General features: G+C 35.7%; 1 protein-coding gene across 2 annotated transcripts; it reads left to right on the plus strand.

Annotated features, from left to right (window-relative positions):
• The first annotated feature begins 2491 nt into the window (after window positions 1-2491).
• LOC104106353 (alcohol dehydrogenase-like 7) lies at window positions 2492-5975 on the plus strand. 2 transcript variants are annotated; one of them, XR_001971259.3, is made up of 11 exons: window positions 2492-2650; window positions 2893-3029; window positions 3116-3162; window positions 3635-3960; window positions 4357-4439; window positions 4526-4601; window positions 4709-4773; window positions 4960-5055; window positions 5214-5378; window positions 5481-5698; window positions 5813-5975. XR_001971259.3 is itself a non-coding variant. In XM_009614883.4 (10 exons), the coding sequence occupies exons 1-10, from the start codon at window positions 2593-2595 to the stop codon at window positions 5595-5597; spliced, it is 1170 nt and encodes a 389-aa protein (XP_009613178.1). In that variant the 5' UTR covers window positions 2492-2592; the 3' UTR covers window positions 5598-5793. The 2 variants fall into 2 exon arrangements, 1 of the variants encoding a protein (XP_009613178.1); XM_009614883.4 differs by lacking the exon at window positions 5813-5975 and having other exon boundaries at window positions 5481-5793.
• Window positions 5976-18851: the final 12876 nt, after the last annotated feature.

Raw genomic sequence — 18851 nt, forward strand, 5'->3', positions numbered from 1 at the left:
TGTTCTTTTACATAATCGAAAAGGAATTAATTTTATTTTAAATTTTTTCCCTCTTATTTACATATCCCAATGTGTCAAATTAACAATATGCAAGTTTTAATTAAAGGTAATTTAGTTAAAATATTTTTTTTCTCTAGAAGTTAGTATTTTCTTAAGGGATGTACAAATGACCAAAAGTAACTTATTATTAAAGCGGAGGAAATATTCACATTTTTGCATTAAAAACATGTAAATATCTATAGGCTGTGCGACTTGTGTGTGTGTGTGTGTGTGTGAGAGTGAGGGGGGGGGGGGGGGGGGGTTATGAGCAATCACTGTCTTTTGTATAACTTCTTTTGTCTGTCAATACAAAGAAGTTATATATTATTTATCAGAAAACGGAATGACATTTAACGTCAGCGCGATGGCATTTCCAGTATTCCATAATTTACAGTATGGCACATAACTTTGTACAATTTGGCTGTTTATAGTACACTCTCTCTCACTCTACTATTATGTACTACCTCTACCCTATTTTATGTAATATGATGCTATTTGTACATTGTGCCTCTTTATATCTATTACCTTTTTTCCTATATTCTAAAATTTTAGAATAGTAGAGACCATTATAATTATTTTTTGGTAGGTACAATTTTTGTTATAGTACTTCACAAATCTTAAGAAACTTCAAATTTATTAAACTTTATTATTTTATCCGATCCCAAATATTAACTGTTTTGTTTAAAAAATTTGATATTTTTTAAAAAATAAGAAGTTATTTATTAGTATATTTTTATTAAATTAGTCTTTACTGTTCAAATTAGTGGATTCTTAATTAAGTGAGACGTTTAAAAAGACATAAATATTGTATCGCAGTCTATTTACAAATACTCTTATACGTAAGATAGTTAAAATATCCTTCTCAAATGGTGTACAAAAACTTTGAAGGAAAGATAACATGGACCGGAGAGTAATACCTTTTAAACTTTGACTTGATTGGTTTTCTATTAAATCAATTTTTTAAACTGTTATTTTAATATTTTTGCTACTATCAATTACTCCCTCAGTTTGATTTATACGATAGAGTTTGACTCGATATAAAATTTAAAAAAAAAAAGATTTTTAAAATTTAAATTTAATCGAGCCCAAAATTGGACGGGGTACAATTGACTCGGCACAAATAGGGGTACAATTGTGACATCAAGCATATCTGTTACTCAACCTGACATCTTTGAAGGAAAAAAGTAAGCGAAAATCTATAGGTTGCCAGTTATTGCCGCCTCTATTTTAAAAGGCGTTTCTGGGACGAGTTCCGGGGCGAGGTGTACCAAAAATATTTCGGGGCGATGGTGTGGGGCGAAAGTCTCAAGAGGCGTACGCCCTACAATTCGGGGCGTACGTCCGGGTGTTCGGAACATACACAATTTATTGGTAAGGGGCGCGATTTTTTAGTAAGGAGTAAGTCCCAGAGACTTTTTCAAATTAAAATAAAATTTATTGAATTAGTCTTTCATATAATACCCAAATTCTCAAAAGTCAGTTTGATAATTACTCAAAATATTTAAAAAGGAACTCAAAAGTATTAAATTTAAAAGTAAAGACTTTTTTTTATTGATTTAAGCCCTAACTCAAAATATTAACTGTTATTATATTATTTTATAAAATATTAAAAATTAAATACTTGGGCTTACGCCCCACGCCTCGGGGCTTATGCCCCGTTGAGACATATATAAAACGCTATGCGTTACGCCCACGCCTTTTAAAACACTGATTGCCACAAGGCAATAATGGCGCTTAAAAACCGCATGACATTTTCGGTATGCCATAATTTGCAGTTTGGCACTCGAGCTGTTTGATTTGGCAGTTAATATATGCACTCTCAATCCGACCGCGTTACATAGGGGTTAATTGGTTTTGTGGCCCATTACAAATTTGTATTTAGTTTTATGACTTTATTTTTTTTTTATATATGAGATATTTACTTTTACACATAAGAGATCTTTCTTTTGCACGTAAGAGATCTAAAATAGATATTTTCTTAAATTCAATATTGTAAAAAGTCATAAAAGCCTAAAACCCCGTTAGATTGAGAGTATGACATTTGATTTCAACTGCTTAAACCTGTTGATTTCAAAATTCATTAAATTATACTCCCCGTTCCACTTTGTTTGACACTATTTCTTTATTAGTTGGTCCAAAAAAACATGACATATTTTTATATTTTATTAATGAGAAACTTTTATAACCACACAAATATTATGGTATATGTTCACAATTTCAAATTTTTTATGTATATCTATATAAATGTTATGAGATATGTAAAATTATAAATTTCAAAGCCTTTATTTCTTTACTATAGTAAATTTTATGTCATGTCATGTCAAGCTACAGTAATAAATAAAGTAAAAGGAAAAAAGTGTGTATTACCTTTGTGACAAGTCGAGTTAAGTCAATTCAAAATCTTTGTATAATCAGTGGAAGATATCATTTGGTCCTGGTCGTGACCTTACTTGGGAGTCGTGAAACTATAAAACTGACCCACCTGGAAATTGAAAATACAAACACCACACACAGTACAGTGTGTTTTGGACTGTGTTTTTTTTTAGCTTTGACATGGCTACCACACAAGCTGAGTTAAACAAAACTGCTGGAAAGCCAATTCGTTGCAAAGGTACTTACTCTTCAGAAACTCTTTTCATTTACAGCCCAAAGTTTTGTCCCATCTTTTCAAAATAAAATTCTTTGAGGAATCTTTCATTATATTAACTTGAGTTATTTTAGTTGGGTTGTCAGCCTATAGAGAAGTTCTTTCTCTTTATCTGAAAAGGGGTAGGAGGAATTTTATGAGTTTTGTTTTTAGTTTGTACGAATAATTACTTAATAATTGTGAGTGACATTATATTTAATTTACAGCTGCAGTGGCAAGAAAAGCAGGAGAACCACTGGTAATAGAGGAAGTGATTGTGGCTCCACCTAAAGCCCGTGAAGTTCGTTTAAAAATTATTTGTACTTCTCTCTGTCACAGTGACTTTACCTTCTGGAAATTGAAAGTATGCAATTTTATGAGAATTAAAGCCACAGAAATTTTATCTTTAACGTACTTTTGAATCATCTGTAATATCTTGTCTTCCTTTAGGAATTTCCTGCATGCTTTCCAAGAATATTCGGCCATGAAGCTTTCGGGTAATTTCAGTATATTCCCCTCTCATGTTCTTTGTATCTGTTGTAATTTGTAAAGAGTCTTTGTTTTTAGTTGTAAGAATACTTGATTGATGGTAAGCGTTAATTTGGCTTAATATAATTTTGTGCTGTTGCTGGAACCCACTGTAAACTGCAGTATTTTTTTTCCAATCTCTAATTTCAACATAGATTCAGGGCCAGTACTTGAGCTCAGGGCCGGTACTCTCTCCATTTCCATTTGTATGGCATAGTCTGGCTGAGCTTGGAGTTTAAGAAAGAAAGAAAGAAAGAAAGACTCATGAAACTTATCGATTTGAATATGTCATAACATTTGAGTTGAGTGGTTATAAGACTTTTAAAACCTATAGTCTTAATTAAACATGCTATAACATTTTTGTGACTATAAAATCTTGTCATTAAGGGTAAAATGGAAAGTTCAAATTAACTTTTTTTGTTCATGTGTTATTGACTGAAGGGTTGTAGAGAGTGTTGGAGAAGATGTTCAGGAATTAAAAGAAGGAGATCCAGTTGTCCCGATATTTTTGCCCGATTGTACAGAATGTATAGATTGCACATCCAAGAAGAGCAACGTTTGCTCAAAATTCCAATTTAAGGGCTCTCCGTACATGCCTAGAGATGGCACAAGCAGATTCACTACTGCTGATGGAGAAACTTTATACCATTTCCTGTTTGTATCAAGTTTTGCCGAGTACACTGTTGTTGATATTGCTAACGTAACAAAGATTGATCCTTGTGTTCCACCTAACAGGGCTTGCCTCTTCAGTTGTGGAGTATCAACAGGTTCATTTCCTGCCCGTCTTTCCTTTTCCATGTGTAATCCTTTGTTATTTCAGTTTCAACTTCTTAATAGGCACTTAAATAATCATTTGACATTCTTTTCTGTAATTTTCATCAGATGTCTAAAAGGGGACCTATAGTTAGTGAATAAGCTAAAAACAGGTTGTGTAAGCCCGATTACCCCAAAATAGATCCACTTTAACAGACTCATCGATGTAGAATTGCACGGAAAAAAATTGGAGTTGACATTTGTGAAGTGGCACTTTGCTCCATCATATATACCAGTAAATGCCACAAGCAAAATACAAACTTAGTACCAGATGCTACATTTCTGCTTGAACATGCTGTCTTTAAGATTTTGAATAATGTCTTGTCTGATATTATGTAAGATGAGCTCAGGACTAGGTGCTGCTTTGAAAACGGCAAATGTGGAACCAGGATCAACAGTAGTAATATTTGGTTTGGGCGCAATTGGATTAGCTGTATGTACCTCTTCCTGCTTCTTCTTACTTACATTGGCATTGGTGTTCGTGTTGGTGAGTTTATATGCTTACACCAGGTCTTATAGGTCGCAGAGGGAGCAAGGATATGTGGTGCTACAAGAATTATCGGTGTAGATATAAACTCTGACAAGTTCGAAATAGGTGAACTATCATTTTCTTCTTCATTCTTTGGTTTGTTTCCTACTAGAAACTTGAGTAATCAATCTGGTGAGAATATCGAATAATATTCTTCTTCCACTTCAACTCAGGAAAGCAATTTGGAGTGACCGATTTTGTCAATTCCAACAGCTTTGGGGATAAACCTATTAGCCAGGTGGGTCTTTATTCGGCCAGATTGATATTTGATCCTCCAAAATTTCATATTTAATGAAGCCAACTGCTGATTTCTTCTTCATTGTTCCTGTGTTTGTGGAAAATATCATTTCTTATTTTGTTCAATGCATGTCATGGTTATGCCATGCCAAATTATCACATTTTCTTTTTCCGTTTTTTTGAGCAGGTGATAAATGAAATGACTAATGGTGGTGCTGACTACTGCTTTGAATGTGTTGGTCTCGGAACAGTTGTGCAGGAAGCATATGCCTGCTGCAGAAAGGTTTCCCCAATAGCTCTTCTACTGAAAACCATTAACATAAGATCAAAGAAAACAAGTTCCATAGAACTACACTTCATTTATATATTGTTATTGTTCCTATACTCTTTTTGCTTTTGCTAACTTAAATCCATATGTAATGATTTTGGCTGTTATATCAGGGTTGGGGAAAGACAATTGTTTTAGGAGTTGATAAACCGGGAGCAGATTTGACCTTTAAATCTTTCGATGTTCTTCATAGTGGGAAAACTCTCATGGGATCATTGTTTGGGGGTCTCAAACCCAAATCTGACATTCCTCTTCTTGTCAAACGTTATCTCGACAAGGTAAAAAAAAAATGGGGATGGTTGTGTGTATTCGTCGTTTATTATTGCAACTTGTTTGCATCTTTCCTAGTACCTTTTGCTAACATTTTTGTGTGGGTTTAGGAATTCCAACTGGACAAGTTTGTGACTCATGAAGTGAGTTTTCAAGACATCAACAAGGCTTTTGATTTACTTGCTCAAGGAAAGAGTCTACGATGTGTTATTTGGATGGATAAGTGATGGATCCTGTTACACTTTTTTAACCTGCATGTTCCCCAACAAGAAGTGCGTTATTGCACCTCAATGGTAGTCATGTACCTCCATTTTATTACCAACATTTATTTTATTCCCTGTAATAATAGCTCTAGTAATCCATGGCAATCGTAATGTTAGGTCGATCTGTTGCTATCCAAATAAGATAAAAAGTATTTCACAGGCGTCTTCTTATTGGAGTTTTTCTCTCTATGTTTTTATCGTACCTTTGGTTTGAAACAAACATAGACATTTCTATTCTGGGGCACAGTTTCTCTGGATATAGATATGATCATTAGATAAGATTTAGCAAACGTTACTGTGATTTTACAACATACATCTATGCGATTGAAGCATAATCAGAAATTAAGGGTGAACTATAGCAACATATTAGCCCTTTGCCTTGGCATCAGTGCACCAAACACAGATGAGCAATACCAAATTTTATACTTGTTGTACTCAGCAGTGATGCTCTAGGATGTACAGCTGTATGCCAGCAAAGCTAAGTTAGTGGTGTCACTAGTTAGTTAAGTAGGTGATTAGCGGTTAGCTTATCATCATATCATACTATAGTACAAGTAGAAAGCCCCTAAATCAAAAGTTAAATTACGAAAATGTCCATCTAAATTTGATTGACTATTTTGACCTTCATAAAAAAAGAAAAAAATTTAATTAAATAAAGAATTTCAGCTACACTATTCAGTATTAATGCCCGAGAGTCCCGTCAAATTCTGTAACATTCACCTTTATGCCCGATAGTCTCTTCCACTTCCTACATTGATGGAACTCTTTAATCCAACACTAAATACTAAAGAAACTTATCAAACCACGTTTGAACATTAATCACATAAAAAGGTAGTCCGGTGCACTAAGCTCTCGTTATGCGCGGGGTCCGAGAAGGGCCGGAATCACAAGGGTTTATTGTACGCATCCTTACCCTGCATTTTTACAAGAGGTTGTTTTCACGGCTTGAACCCGTGACCTCCAGGTCACATGGCAGCAACTTGGTTCTGCTTCACTAAATTAATTCTCTTGTTTATTAGAAGTAAAATAAATGCATTATTCCTTGAGAAAAATTTGCTGAATATACTAACCATGTTGGTTCTTCTTTTCCATTTTTAGGTCGATGTAAGATTGCTTAAATTGGCTATATAATGCATATTTTAAACTAATTATTGTATCATTTTGCGCATTTATTGGAAATTTTTTATTTCCTTTTTGTTCTATGTTTATTATTGTTACTTAATTGACATTTTTTTGTACAAACATCTTATTCTTACATTCTTTCAGAAAATATATATAGTATATACGCAAGAGTTTCAATTTCTATCCATATTTGCTATATGGATAATTATATATTGCACTTTCAAAAAAAATACTAATGTCAATCGGTAAACAAAAAATCTTGTTATGATAGGGCACTCGTTCGTCAGAAGGAAGCATAGTCCAAGAATATCGTCTATAAAAATATATTAGGTGAGATATATGATCATATAACATGATTGTACCTCATAAAATAAAAATTAATATAATTAGAAACATATCTAGCTAACCATATAGAATTGTTTACCTTCACAACTCAAACTCTATCCAATCATTTTGAGCACATAACTATATCATTTTCACCATTCGTTTCTTTCAGCTTGCATTTTTTCTCTTCAATTTCATGTATGATATATGCTTGACATAACTTTTTTAATAATATTTATGTCATTTCAAAAGTTTATACTCATAATATGAAATAGTTAAATAGTTATTAAATTATTAAAATTAAAATTAAATTAAAATATTTAAAAAGTGGGAGCACCCTAAGTCAAAAGTTAATTTACAAGAATATCCTTCAAAAGGTGAATGACCATTTTGTCCTTGAGAAAAAACAATTACCTTCTCATAAACTTAAAAGTCATTTATCCGTTTCTCATTTTTGAATTTTCCTAATTTATTTACTATTTAGCTTATCTAAAAAATTCTAGAAGTGCCTCAATAAATGTTAACTCGAAGATCTGCGAGCTATGGCAGAGAAGAAGGGATGAAAACCCTAGAATGGATGAAGAGAAAGAGAGAGAGAAAAGGGTTTGTCGAAAGAGATACTTGATGTATTAAATTTTCATACTGTTCTGTATATTACAAAAAGATCTATTAATAAACCTATGAAGACTAATAAAGAATACAATTGGGCTAGGCCGGGTATGTTGGACCCTACTATTGGGCCAACCCTTTTCCTTTATCAGTGCTAACACCCCCCTCAAGCTGGAGAGTGAACACACACCAAGATTGCCAAGAATGTTGTGATGAAGTTGTCCACACAAAGCCTTTGTCATGATGTCAGCTAACTGGTTGGCACTGGAAATAAAATGTAGAGAAATTAGTCCAGAATTCAAGCATTCACGAATATAATGGCAGTCAATCTCAATATGCTTAGTACGTTCATGAAAAACTGGATTTTTGGCAATATGAAGAGCAGCCTGGCTGTCACAATAGATTTGAACATGACTGTTAATAGATAGTCCAAGATCCCTAAGAAGTCTAAACAACCAAGATATCTCGGCAGCCACTTTTCTGAGGGCCCTGTACTCAGCTTCAGCTGAAGATAAAGAAATAGTGGGCTACTTCTTACTTTTCCAAGAGATGGGACTGTCACCAAGAGTCACATAAAACCCAGTAACACTCTTTCGAGAGATGGCAGAAGAGGCCCAATCAGAATCAGAATAGCCAGCAAGAGAATAATCAGAAGAATTGGAGAGAAGAACTCCCTGAGAAGGATCATTCATGAGATAGCAAAGAACATGTAGGCCAGCCAACATGTGAGGGGCCTGAGGTTGCTGAAGAAATTGACTCAGGTGCTGGACAAAGAAAGATATATCAGGCCTTGTATGTTGTAAAAAATTGAGTTTCCCAATAAGTCTTCTGTAAAGACTAGGATCATGAAGAGGATCCCCCATGTCCAAAGTGAGCTTAACAGAAGGATCTAGAGGAGTCACAACTGGAGAGAAATGATGACAATTGAACTCAGTGAAGAGATCGGATGTATACTTGTGTTGGCTCATGAGATAGCCTTGAGGATGAGTAGTGATTTCCAGCCCCAAGAAGTAATGTACTAACCCCAAATCCTTAATCTTAAATTGATCATCCAAATAGGATTTCAAAGAGTTCATTTCAGTGAGGTCATCTTCAGCCAAAAGTATGTCATCAACATATACTGCCAGAACCACTAGAGAACCAGAAGAAGACTTGGTGAAGAGGGAGTAATCATTCAGACTTGAAATGTAGCCTCTAGAGAGCAAAGCTTCAGACAGTTTTGAAAACCATTGTCTGGAGGCTTGCCTAAGGCCATATAATAATTTCTTGAGTTTGCAAACCAAAGGAATGGAAGAGGAAGAAGAATTGACATAAATACCTGGAGGTATCTTCATATAAACCTCCTCATGTAGATCACCATGGAGGAATGCATTGTTAACATTCAACTGGAACACATTCCATCCTCTCTTGATGGCAAGAGTCAGCAGTCACTTGATGGTGGTGAGCTTGATAACATGGGAAAAAGTCTCTGTGAAGTCAATGCCTTCCCTCTGAGTGTCACCACCCCTAATAACCAACCTGGCCTTGTATCTCTCAACAGATCCATCTGCCATTTGTTTGATCTTATAGACCCACTTACAAGGAATAACCTTTTTATGAGGAAGGGGAACAATGTCCCAAGTATGGTTTGCTTCAAGAGCATTGAATTCCTTTAGCACAGCTTCCTGCCAGGCAGGATGAGAGGCAGTCTGCTGGTAGAATTAAGGCTCATGCATGTGTGCTTCACTAGGCAGAACCTTAGAAGGAGTAGAAGTAGAAGGGTTGGAGTTGGCAGAAGAACATACATAATCTTTGAGATAAACAGATTGTGTAACAGTTCTGGTGGATTTTTTAAAGGAGGGGAAGCAGGTGTAGGAGTGGATGTAGGAGGAATAGCAGGAGAGGTGAGTGGAGCAGAAGTTGAAAGAGGAATGACAACAGAAAGGGGAATGGGAGAAGAGGAAACAAGGTGAGAAAGGATGACAGGTGGAGAAAATGGGATGTCCACAAATGGTGAAGGCAAAACAGAAGAAAGAGAAGGTGGGGAAGAGGAAGAATAAGGGAAAATGTGTTCATGGAATATTATATCCCTAGAGTAGAACACTGAGGAATTGGGCATGTTCAACAACTTATAACCCTTCTTACCACAAGGGTAACCTAGGAAGATATAAGAAATAGCTCTAGATTGAAACTTATTTCTACCAGCCTTAGGAGAGGTGGCAAAGCACATACAACCAAAAGACCTCAAGTAGTCATAAGATTGTGTACATCCATGCAACTTTTCATAAGGAGAAACTTTGAGCAAAAGAGGTGAAGGCATCCTATTAATAAGATAAATGACAGTCAAAACACAGTCACTCCAAAATGTCAGTGGTAGTTTAGATTGGAACAAAAGGGCTCTTGAAACTTCTAATAAATGTTTGTATTTTCTATCCACAACACCATTTTGTTGTGGAGTATGTGGAATGGTAGTTTGGTATAATATACCTTGAGAAGCAAATAAGGTGGCAGCCTCAACACTACTGCCAAGTTCAAAAGCATAGTCTGATCTGAAAGTGTGAACTGAAGAATTAAAGTGTACTTTTACCATAGAAGTGAAAGCTTTTAAGATAGATAAGGCATTGCTTTTGGAAGAAAGGAGGTGAGTCCAAGTGACTCTAGAGTAATCATCAACTAAGGTGAGGAAATATTTGAAGCCATTGTAAGTTTTAGTATTATATGGGCCCCAAATGTCAATGTGAACTAGCTGAAAGGTTTAGTGGAATGAATTGTGCTATCATGAAAAGGCAGCCTTTGTTGTCTAGCCATAGGACATATAGGACATAAAATTTTGTTTGCTGGATACTTTATCAGATAAGAAAGGAATAGATTGCATTTTATGAAAGGGCATATAACCTAGTCTTTGATGTCAAAACAAATCCATCTTATTGACAACAGAAGTCTAATTACATTTAGGTGAAAGAGGTACATACTGAGAAATTGATGCAGGCTTATTACAAGTAATAGAACCTATAGTAAAACTAGAATTTATACAAGGAGTAGTAGCATGGGATGACAAAGCAGGGGTTGAAGTGGGAAACAAGTCTGCATCTGGATGTAGGTAGTAGAGTCTTCCAGCAGCCTTACCAATTACCAGTGGCCTCTTCAGAGAAGGGCCCTGTAAAGAACAATGGAACTTGGTAAGTACTGCTATACAGTTAAGTTGGGTAATGAGTTGATGTATGGATATTAAGTTGAAATGGAAAGAAGGTACACGAAGTACATTGAGAAGGGTTATATCATGTCTCGGGTGCAAGGACCCAGTTGATATAACCTTTACTTTATAATCATTTGGTAAGGTAACAAGGAAAGGTTTAACTAAAGGAATAATATCATGAAGTAAATGTTTGTGTGGAGTCATGTGATTAGTGGCCCCTGAATCTAAGATCCAAGGATCCCCATTAGCCTGTGATGATGCACACACATGAGAGTCTACAGATTCTACAGTATAGGCAGTAAACAAACCTGCAAAATAAGCAAAAAACCAGAGTCCTCAATAGAAGGATTGTTGGAAACAGTACCAGGAGAGACTTGAACTTATTGAAACATAGTCAAGGGGTGCTGATATTGTTCTTTGGTAAAGCCATGAATTGGAGAAGAATTCCCTGGAAGCTGATTGATAGAAGGAGATAACTGAGGATGAGGTATGTCACCTTGGACACAAGATACAGACTTCTTGTTCTTTGTGAACTTGAACTCAAGGGGAAACCCATGAAGTCTGTAACATTTTTTCACTGTGTGTCCAGGTTTCTTATAATATTTGCAAGAAACACCACTGACATTCTTTCTGGATTCAAAATTTACCCTTTGAGTGAAATTTCTGGTGTTGGCTGATTGAGCAGTTGACACAGAAAAAGAAGCAGAATCACCAGAGAAGTTAAAAATATTGGAGAGAGCTTCCTTTTGACGCTCATCCTGTTGTAATAAGGAATAAGCCTTGCTTATTGGAGGGAGAGGATTCATCATCATGATGGCACTTTTCAGAGTGGAGTAAGACTCATTCAGACCATTGAGGAACTAGAATAATTGTTGATCCTCTATGAACTTTGGAAGAGCTCCACATGAACAGACAAGACCCACATAAGAGGAATTTAACTCATCCCATAGACTCCTAAACTTGGTGAAGTATGTGGAAATATCAGAAGACCCTTGAGTAGTTGTGCTAATCCTTTTTTGAATTTGGAGATATTTGAATCCATTTGATTGACCAAATCTATCGTTAATGTCTTTCCAGACTTCCCTTGCAGTCTTAAGACACATGACACTGGTTGCAATATCCCTAGACACAAAGTTAGTGATCCATGCCTTGACCATGTCATTGCACCTCTCCTAGTATGGATAATATGGGGAGTCCGGTGAGGGTTGGGGAACTCTACCATCTAAAAGCCCTAACCTGTTCTTTGCAGATACAGAAGTAAGCATGCTACTTCTCCAAAACACAAAACCACACCCATTGAAAGGTACAACTACCAATTGACTACCAAGACTATCAGAAGGGTGTACGTACATGGATGAGATGGATCCAGTGTAAAAGGTGTGAAACCATCAGAACCTGTGCTACTAGGTGATGAAACATTATCCATAACGCTACCCATAGGATGAAACTTAACTGGATTGAATCAGAACAACACAAACAATAATATCTATAACATAGCAAAAGAGGTAGCTTTCTGAACATATGCTAGAACATGCAACCAAAAACTAAGCAATTTTATAGTCGAAAGTGAGAAGGATATTACCATCATTCTTCTGAAACTCGAAGAAGAAGAGTCTTCTCTGAAGTATAAACCATAGAAAACCAGATTTGACCAAATCAAGTGCAGAGCCTGAGAAAATCCGAGATGTTCGGCATCATGAGAGTACTAGCAGTCGTCAGGTGATGAAATCCCCAAAAATTACCGGCGGAAAATGTTGTTCGACATTTTCGTCGTTCTGGGTCAATCAAAAATCGAAACGATGAAAAACTCAGAGAGGGTAACATCGGAGTGAAACTTGTGATGAGAGGAATCAAAATTCCCACTTTGATACCATGTTAACTCGAAGATCTGCGAGCTATGGTAGAGAAAAAGGGATGAAAACCCTAGAATGGATGAAGAGAGAGAGAGAGAAGGGTATGTCGAAAGAGACCCTTGATGTATTAATTTTCCATTATGTTCTGTATATTACAAAAAGATCTATTAATAAACCTATGAAAACTAATAAAGAATACAATTGGGCCGGGCCGGGTATGTTGGACCCTACTATTGGGCCAGCCCTTTTCCTTTATCAGTGCTAACAATAAATTACACAATTAAAGGAGAAAAATGAAAAGACTTACGTTTCAAAACTTTTCATGCTCCATGAACTATTGATTTTTTAAACTTCTTAATTTTCTCATATAAATGAAGAGCCAAGGTAATCATAGTTTGCAAATTAAAGTATATTGGGACACTGAATAATGTTAGACAAATTATAGCAGAAGGTAAAGCCTTGAGCTAAGATCCGCCTTCAAGAAATGCGGTTTCAAATTCGTATATCTGAAAATTTTATTTAGCTTATATAAGCAAGCAGTAGCACAGTATAACTTCTTTTTGGTTGTAGAGCTTCTGTTTCTGTTTGATTCCTTCTTTTTTTCCCTTCTATTTATTTATTTATGAATCATTTCGTTTGATTATTATTTGTTCCTTTTTTTTTTAATTTATTATGATTTAAACTGGTTGGACATACAGTTCTATGTTAACTATTTGTGAATTTAACCATATGTTTATTCAAAGCTCCTTATGTTATTGTTGTTGACTTTTTCATATTTTAGCGGTTATTACGGTCATATTTTTCTGTTGAGCTAGAAGTAGAAATGAATTTTGGCATTCGGGAATTTTGTCTCAATTAGTGTTAAACTAAGGTGGCTTCTTCATGTACATTTGCTTGTATATGCTGCAATTTTTCAAAGTGTGATTGATGCTAATTTAAATCTTATCCTGATAAATATTTTATTTTGCTCTTGTTTGGTAATGTTGTTATTGGCTTGCTGTGAACATACTTTAATGACAGGTATCAGAAATTTAGCGTTTGGTGTAAAATGTTTGGGTTGCAACATATTGAAGGTATTTAGATTATCTGGAAAGGGAGTACTTTTTGAATTGTTAATTTGTATGATATTTCTTTTTTGTATTATTCTTTAATTTAAGCAATACCTACCTCATTATTTTCCTTTTCTCTCATTTATTTCCGTTGGTTGGTTTAACTACGTGTATTAGTTGGTGTCTTTATGATTTGTAGTACATAGCTAAACTTAAAAAAGTTACTTCTCTAGGGTGTTAAAATTTTTACAAAGTGGTAATACATAAAACAATGAACAACTGATATGCGAAACGAAACATATAAGAATTATGCCATGCCTTACTTACCCAATTAACTGGCTTTAGTTCTTTCTAAATGTTATTATTTATTCTTTGGAATGGAGTTATGATCACTTGCTATTTAGGCTTAATTTGGTGTATAATCCTTCTAACAGATTTCGATTATTGCAGAGCATTCAAAATATCGTAAATGGAATAAATACAAAAAATACTGTCTATAAGAAAATATTAAGTAGGATAAGATTGTATTACATGTTGCATCTAATAACACAAAAAATTAGCTCATTCTTCATCATACATGCCTAACTAATTTTAGTTGTTCAAGATTTCAGGTTTAGAGTATATCTAATCAATTTAGCATTCAATAATCAAATCATTCAAATAGGCAGACTGTTCTTCAATCTGAGCTTGTAATTTTTCTCTTCAAATTTAATATTACCCGTTTTACACATGTTATAATATTATTGATACTGTTTGAAAAAGTCTGTACTGATTGATATAGAACACACGTGTCCAAAAACTAGTTTGTATATAAATACATAAGTGTACAGTGTATTAACTACCTTTAATAGAAATGAAAGCTGACTTTCTCTTTCACAAGCTCGTATCTGTTTCTTTCTCCATTTTAGCTTAGCAGCTCAATCTAGATCTAGGATTTCATCATGGTATGAGAGCCCGCGTTTAAGATCCACGCATCGTCATGAGATTCCTAGATTCTCAGCTGCTCTCATTGATCGTGTTCTAGTGATTTCGATATCTTCGAAACTAGGGCTATATCGACAATCAACAACTGCATCTTTGTTCTTCTTCATATAAGCTCGATTATCTGCTTAACAATGGCGATCGAGAATGAAGAAATTGATACTAGTGCAACAACAATCAGAGGTAGTTCTACTTCAATTGATCAACATCACCTATTGTTTCTTCAGCCATGCGATACTCCAGGTAGCTCTTTGATTTCAGTCAAATTAACTGGACTTGAAAATAATACATTGTGGAGTAGCACGATGCGTGTTAGTTTGCTAGGCAAAAGTAAGCTAGAGTTTGTAGATGGTAGATATCCTAAGGAGAAATTTGATATGTCTCTTCATGAATTGTGGAAAAAGTATAATGCCATCGTACTCTATTGGATTATGAACTCAGTGAGTGCTGAATTGTTAAGTGACATGGTGTATGCCTCGAGTGCTCATAAGGTATGGATGGATCTCAAAGAAAGATTTGAAAAGGTAAATAGTCTCGTGTACTATACCTTCGTAAACATATTGCCACTTTAACTCAAGGGATATTATCTGTGTCCACTTACTTTTCTAAATTGAAGGAGCTTTGAGAAGAGTTTGATGCTCTTATGCCTTGTCCTGGGTGTGGTTGTGAAGAGTTGAAAAAATATGTTGAGCATTTCCAATAACAAAGATTGTTACAGTTCCTTATGTGCTTAAATGAGTCTTACTCTCAGTCCAACAATCAGATATTGAACATGTTACCCATTCCTTCTATTAATAGAGCCTACTCTATGATCATATTTGAGGAAAGTAGAAGGTCTATGTGTCATTTGTCATAGATTTCTGGTCACTAAAGGTGCTGTTCTGTTCGGTGGCAAAACTATAGGTACGTCAAACAATAGCACAACTCTATTCAGTGGGAAAGGTCATAGCAATCTCTTAAGAGGTCCTACAGGATGCCACACTCATACGGAAGGTAGCAATTATCCTTGTGGACGGTTATATGCTGGAGGAAACAGTTACAAACCTAAAAAGGATTATTTACACTGTGACTATTGCAACTTTAAGCGGCACACCATGGAGACATGCTACAAGCTACATGGATATCCTCATGATTTTAAATCTAAGAAGAAGTTTGGCTCTGGAAGTGCATGAGTCACCAAATGTTACAAGAAACAATCAAGCCTCTACCACAACTAACTTTGCAGGCTCTTCACAAACACAACATGGTACTATGTCTGGACAGGGGACTCAGAATGTGATGCTCAACATTCCTCAGTTCACTCAAGAACAGTACCAACAGACAATTCAACTGTTGGGAAAAGGAACTGAGGGCAGCAGTTCAACTACACCAGTGTCAACATGTATGACATCTTGTGCAGTGAATTCAGAAGTATTGGCTAAGTGGATAATAGATTCAGGTGCCTCAAGCCATATGGTGCATAGCCTTAACTTGTTGATTACTCTTAAGACTTTTGCTAATAACAAGAGTGGTACAATTCAGCTTAATACAGGGAATGTAGCTCATATTAGTCATATAGGATCATCCTATATTATTTAGGGTCAAGAAATTAGCAATGTTCTTCATATACCTGACTTGAAATACAATCTTCTATCTGTCTTAAAGTTAACAATGGGAATGAGATGGGCAGTGATGTTCTTTCCTGAATTCTGCATTTTTCAGGAAATCTCCAGTGGACAAGTGAGGAGAATTGGTAGAGAAGATGATGGTTTGTATGTGTTCTACTTTGGAGGTGCCAACATAACTGATCTTCAAGCTCCCAGTGTAGTTCCTAGACCATTTGTTCCTAAAATACTACCTATATAGTAAATATGATAAAAAAAGAATAGAATAATAGATGTAGCCGTGTGGCATAAAAGGTTAGGACATGCACCTGAAAAGACTTTGAGGAACATGGTTGTATTTCAGGATTATAAATGCAAGAACACTATTGAGACTTGTACTGTATGTTCCTTGGCAAAGCAAATCAGGCTACATTTTCCTTTGAGCCTTACTACAACCAATACTTATTTTCATAAACTGCATGATAATGTATGGGGATTGATCACGTCCAAAACACACCTCAATAGAGATATGAAATGGTCGTATGCAATAATAGAAACCCAACTAAGAGTCGGGGTTGAATTCATAGGAAGCTAAGATGGGAGTTAGGGGTATATATTTCAATTTGCACAATTGGATTATCTAGATTTCACTTCCACAACAAATATTTATTTTCTATTTCTAATGTTACTCTAATGATTACAAAATAAAGAAAGAAGACTAGAGATAATTATTCTTAAGGTTTTTCTATATGGAAAAAAGCCTAGGGCTGTGACCATGACCTAGGTGTCTGCCTAATGGGATAAAGACTTTAATGCTTGTTTTGTTGATCGGGGTGTATTATAGCTCTCAACTTTAAATTACCCACTCAATACCTCTCGGTCAAAGAGATTTTGTCCAATTTGGCTTTCTCAAGACCAAATGGATATCACCCAAAACAATTGATAAGAGTTCAAGTCGGGTTATTGCTATCTCTAAGTTGAACCCTTTAATTGGGTTAATCAATCTCTCAATTGATCCAATTCCTTGTTAGCCTAGTTATCCTAGACTGGGTCCCTCTTTCTCAAGTAGAGACTAAGTCAAATAAGCATGAATCAATGTTTGCAACCATTCATTCTAAAATTGAAGTATGAACTAAGCTAAATAATCAACACCCAATCATAAACAAGCATAAAATTAATCACCCATAAGGTTTACACACTAGGGTTGGGTCACAACTCTAGTAAACATCTAGCTACTCATTATGGGATTTGAAGAAAATAAAGATGAAAAGCTAATTAAACTCATAATGGAAGATTAAAATGATGAAATCTAATGTTAAAATACTCAAATAAGCTAAAACTTCCTAAAATAGCAAAGATAAATGGATACAACAACTTTATATGTTCAAACTTGACCTAATTTTGTGAAACTCGTCTATTTATATAAGGCTAAAAATCTCGGACAAAAATGCCCCTCGGGAGGTTCTGCGGTCGCACAATTCCATGTGCGGTTCATAGATTTCTTCATCTGGCAGGAACTGGAGTTCTGCGGCAGCACATTTCTGGACATCGGCCGCGAGGCAACACTTCTGTAGTCCGCACAATTAGGACTGCGGCCGCAAGGCACTCTTCTGCGGCCGCACAAATCTTGTGCGGTCCGCAATTTACAGAAGCTCCTAGACTTGGTCTTTTGCATACTCTCTGATCTTAGACTCTTAGCCCAGCTTTGCGGCTGCACAATTCATGTGCGGTTTGCACTTTGTGCAAATGTCTGCTAGATTTTTCCTCTTTATTTGCGGCCGCAGATGGAATTCTGCGGTCCGTAATTTCTTCTGCGGCCGCAGAATTCCTTCTGCGGACAACACATTTTTGCTTCTGCGCCCTTTATTGCCTTGTGCTTCGGACTACTCCTTTTTTAGTCGGATTTCATCTTGGGAGACCAACTTCCAGCATTCCTGCAATTTTTGCATAATTTCATTAGTTTCGAGAATACAATTCAATACTTTTAGACTAAACTAAAGCTAAAAGGTGCTAATAAGCTGTCAAAATCCCCACTTATCAACTCCCCCAAACTTAAGTCTTTGCTTGTTCTCAAGCAAATAAATTAGTTCCCACCTCAAAAAGTTAAGGGTCATTTCAGCGAGTCAAAGGTGAGCTATCCACACATCAGTTAGGACCAACAATTACCCACACTACTCATGTATTATCAACAAGGCAACAAGTTAAACATTTATGTACATATAGTTCTAATGTGATAGTTGAGCTTCAAGAATTGACTTTGCTCATCAAGGACTCTTGCTCTATCATGTAGGTCATAGTAGACTCCAAACTCTTCCTCCTCTACTTTCCATTTGTGTGGCTCACTTAAGAAATTTAGCACTCAATCCAAACATTTATGAAAGGTTCACTCATCTCTCTCAAGAGAATGTCGTAAGTATGACTTTAAGTACCATAGGCTTGCCCTTCATGTAGATCGCCACTAATGTCTCACTCGGAATGAAATCAAGTAGGACATCTTTCGGTATGTAATGAAGGCTTTTGGA

The sequence above is a fragment of the Nicotiana tomentosiformis genome, chromosome 12 (genome assembly GCF_000390325.3).
Source record: "Nicotiana tomentosiformis chromosome 12, ASM39032v3, whole genome shotgun sequence".
Lineage (NCBI taxonomy): Eukaryota > Viridiplantae > Streptophyta > Magnoliopsida > Solanales > Solanaceae > Nicotiana > Nicotiana tomentosiformis.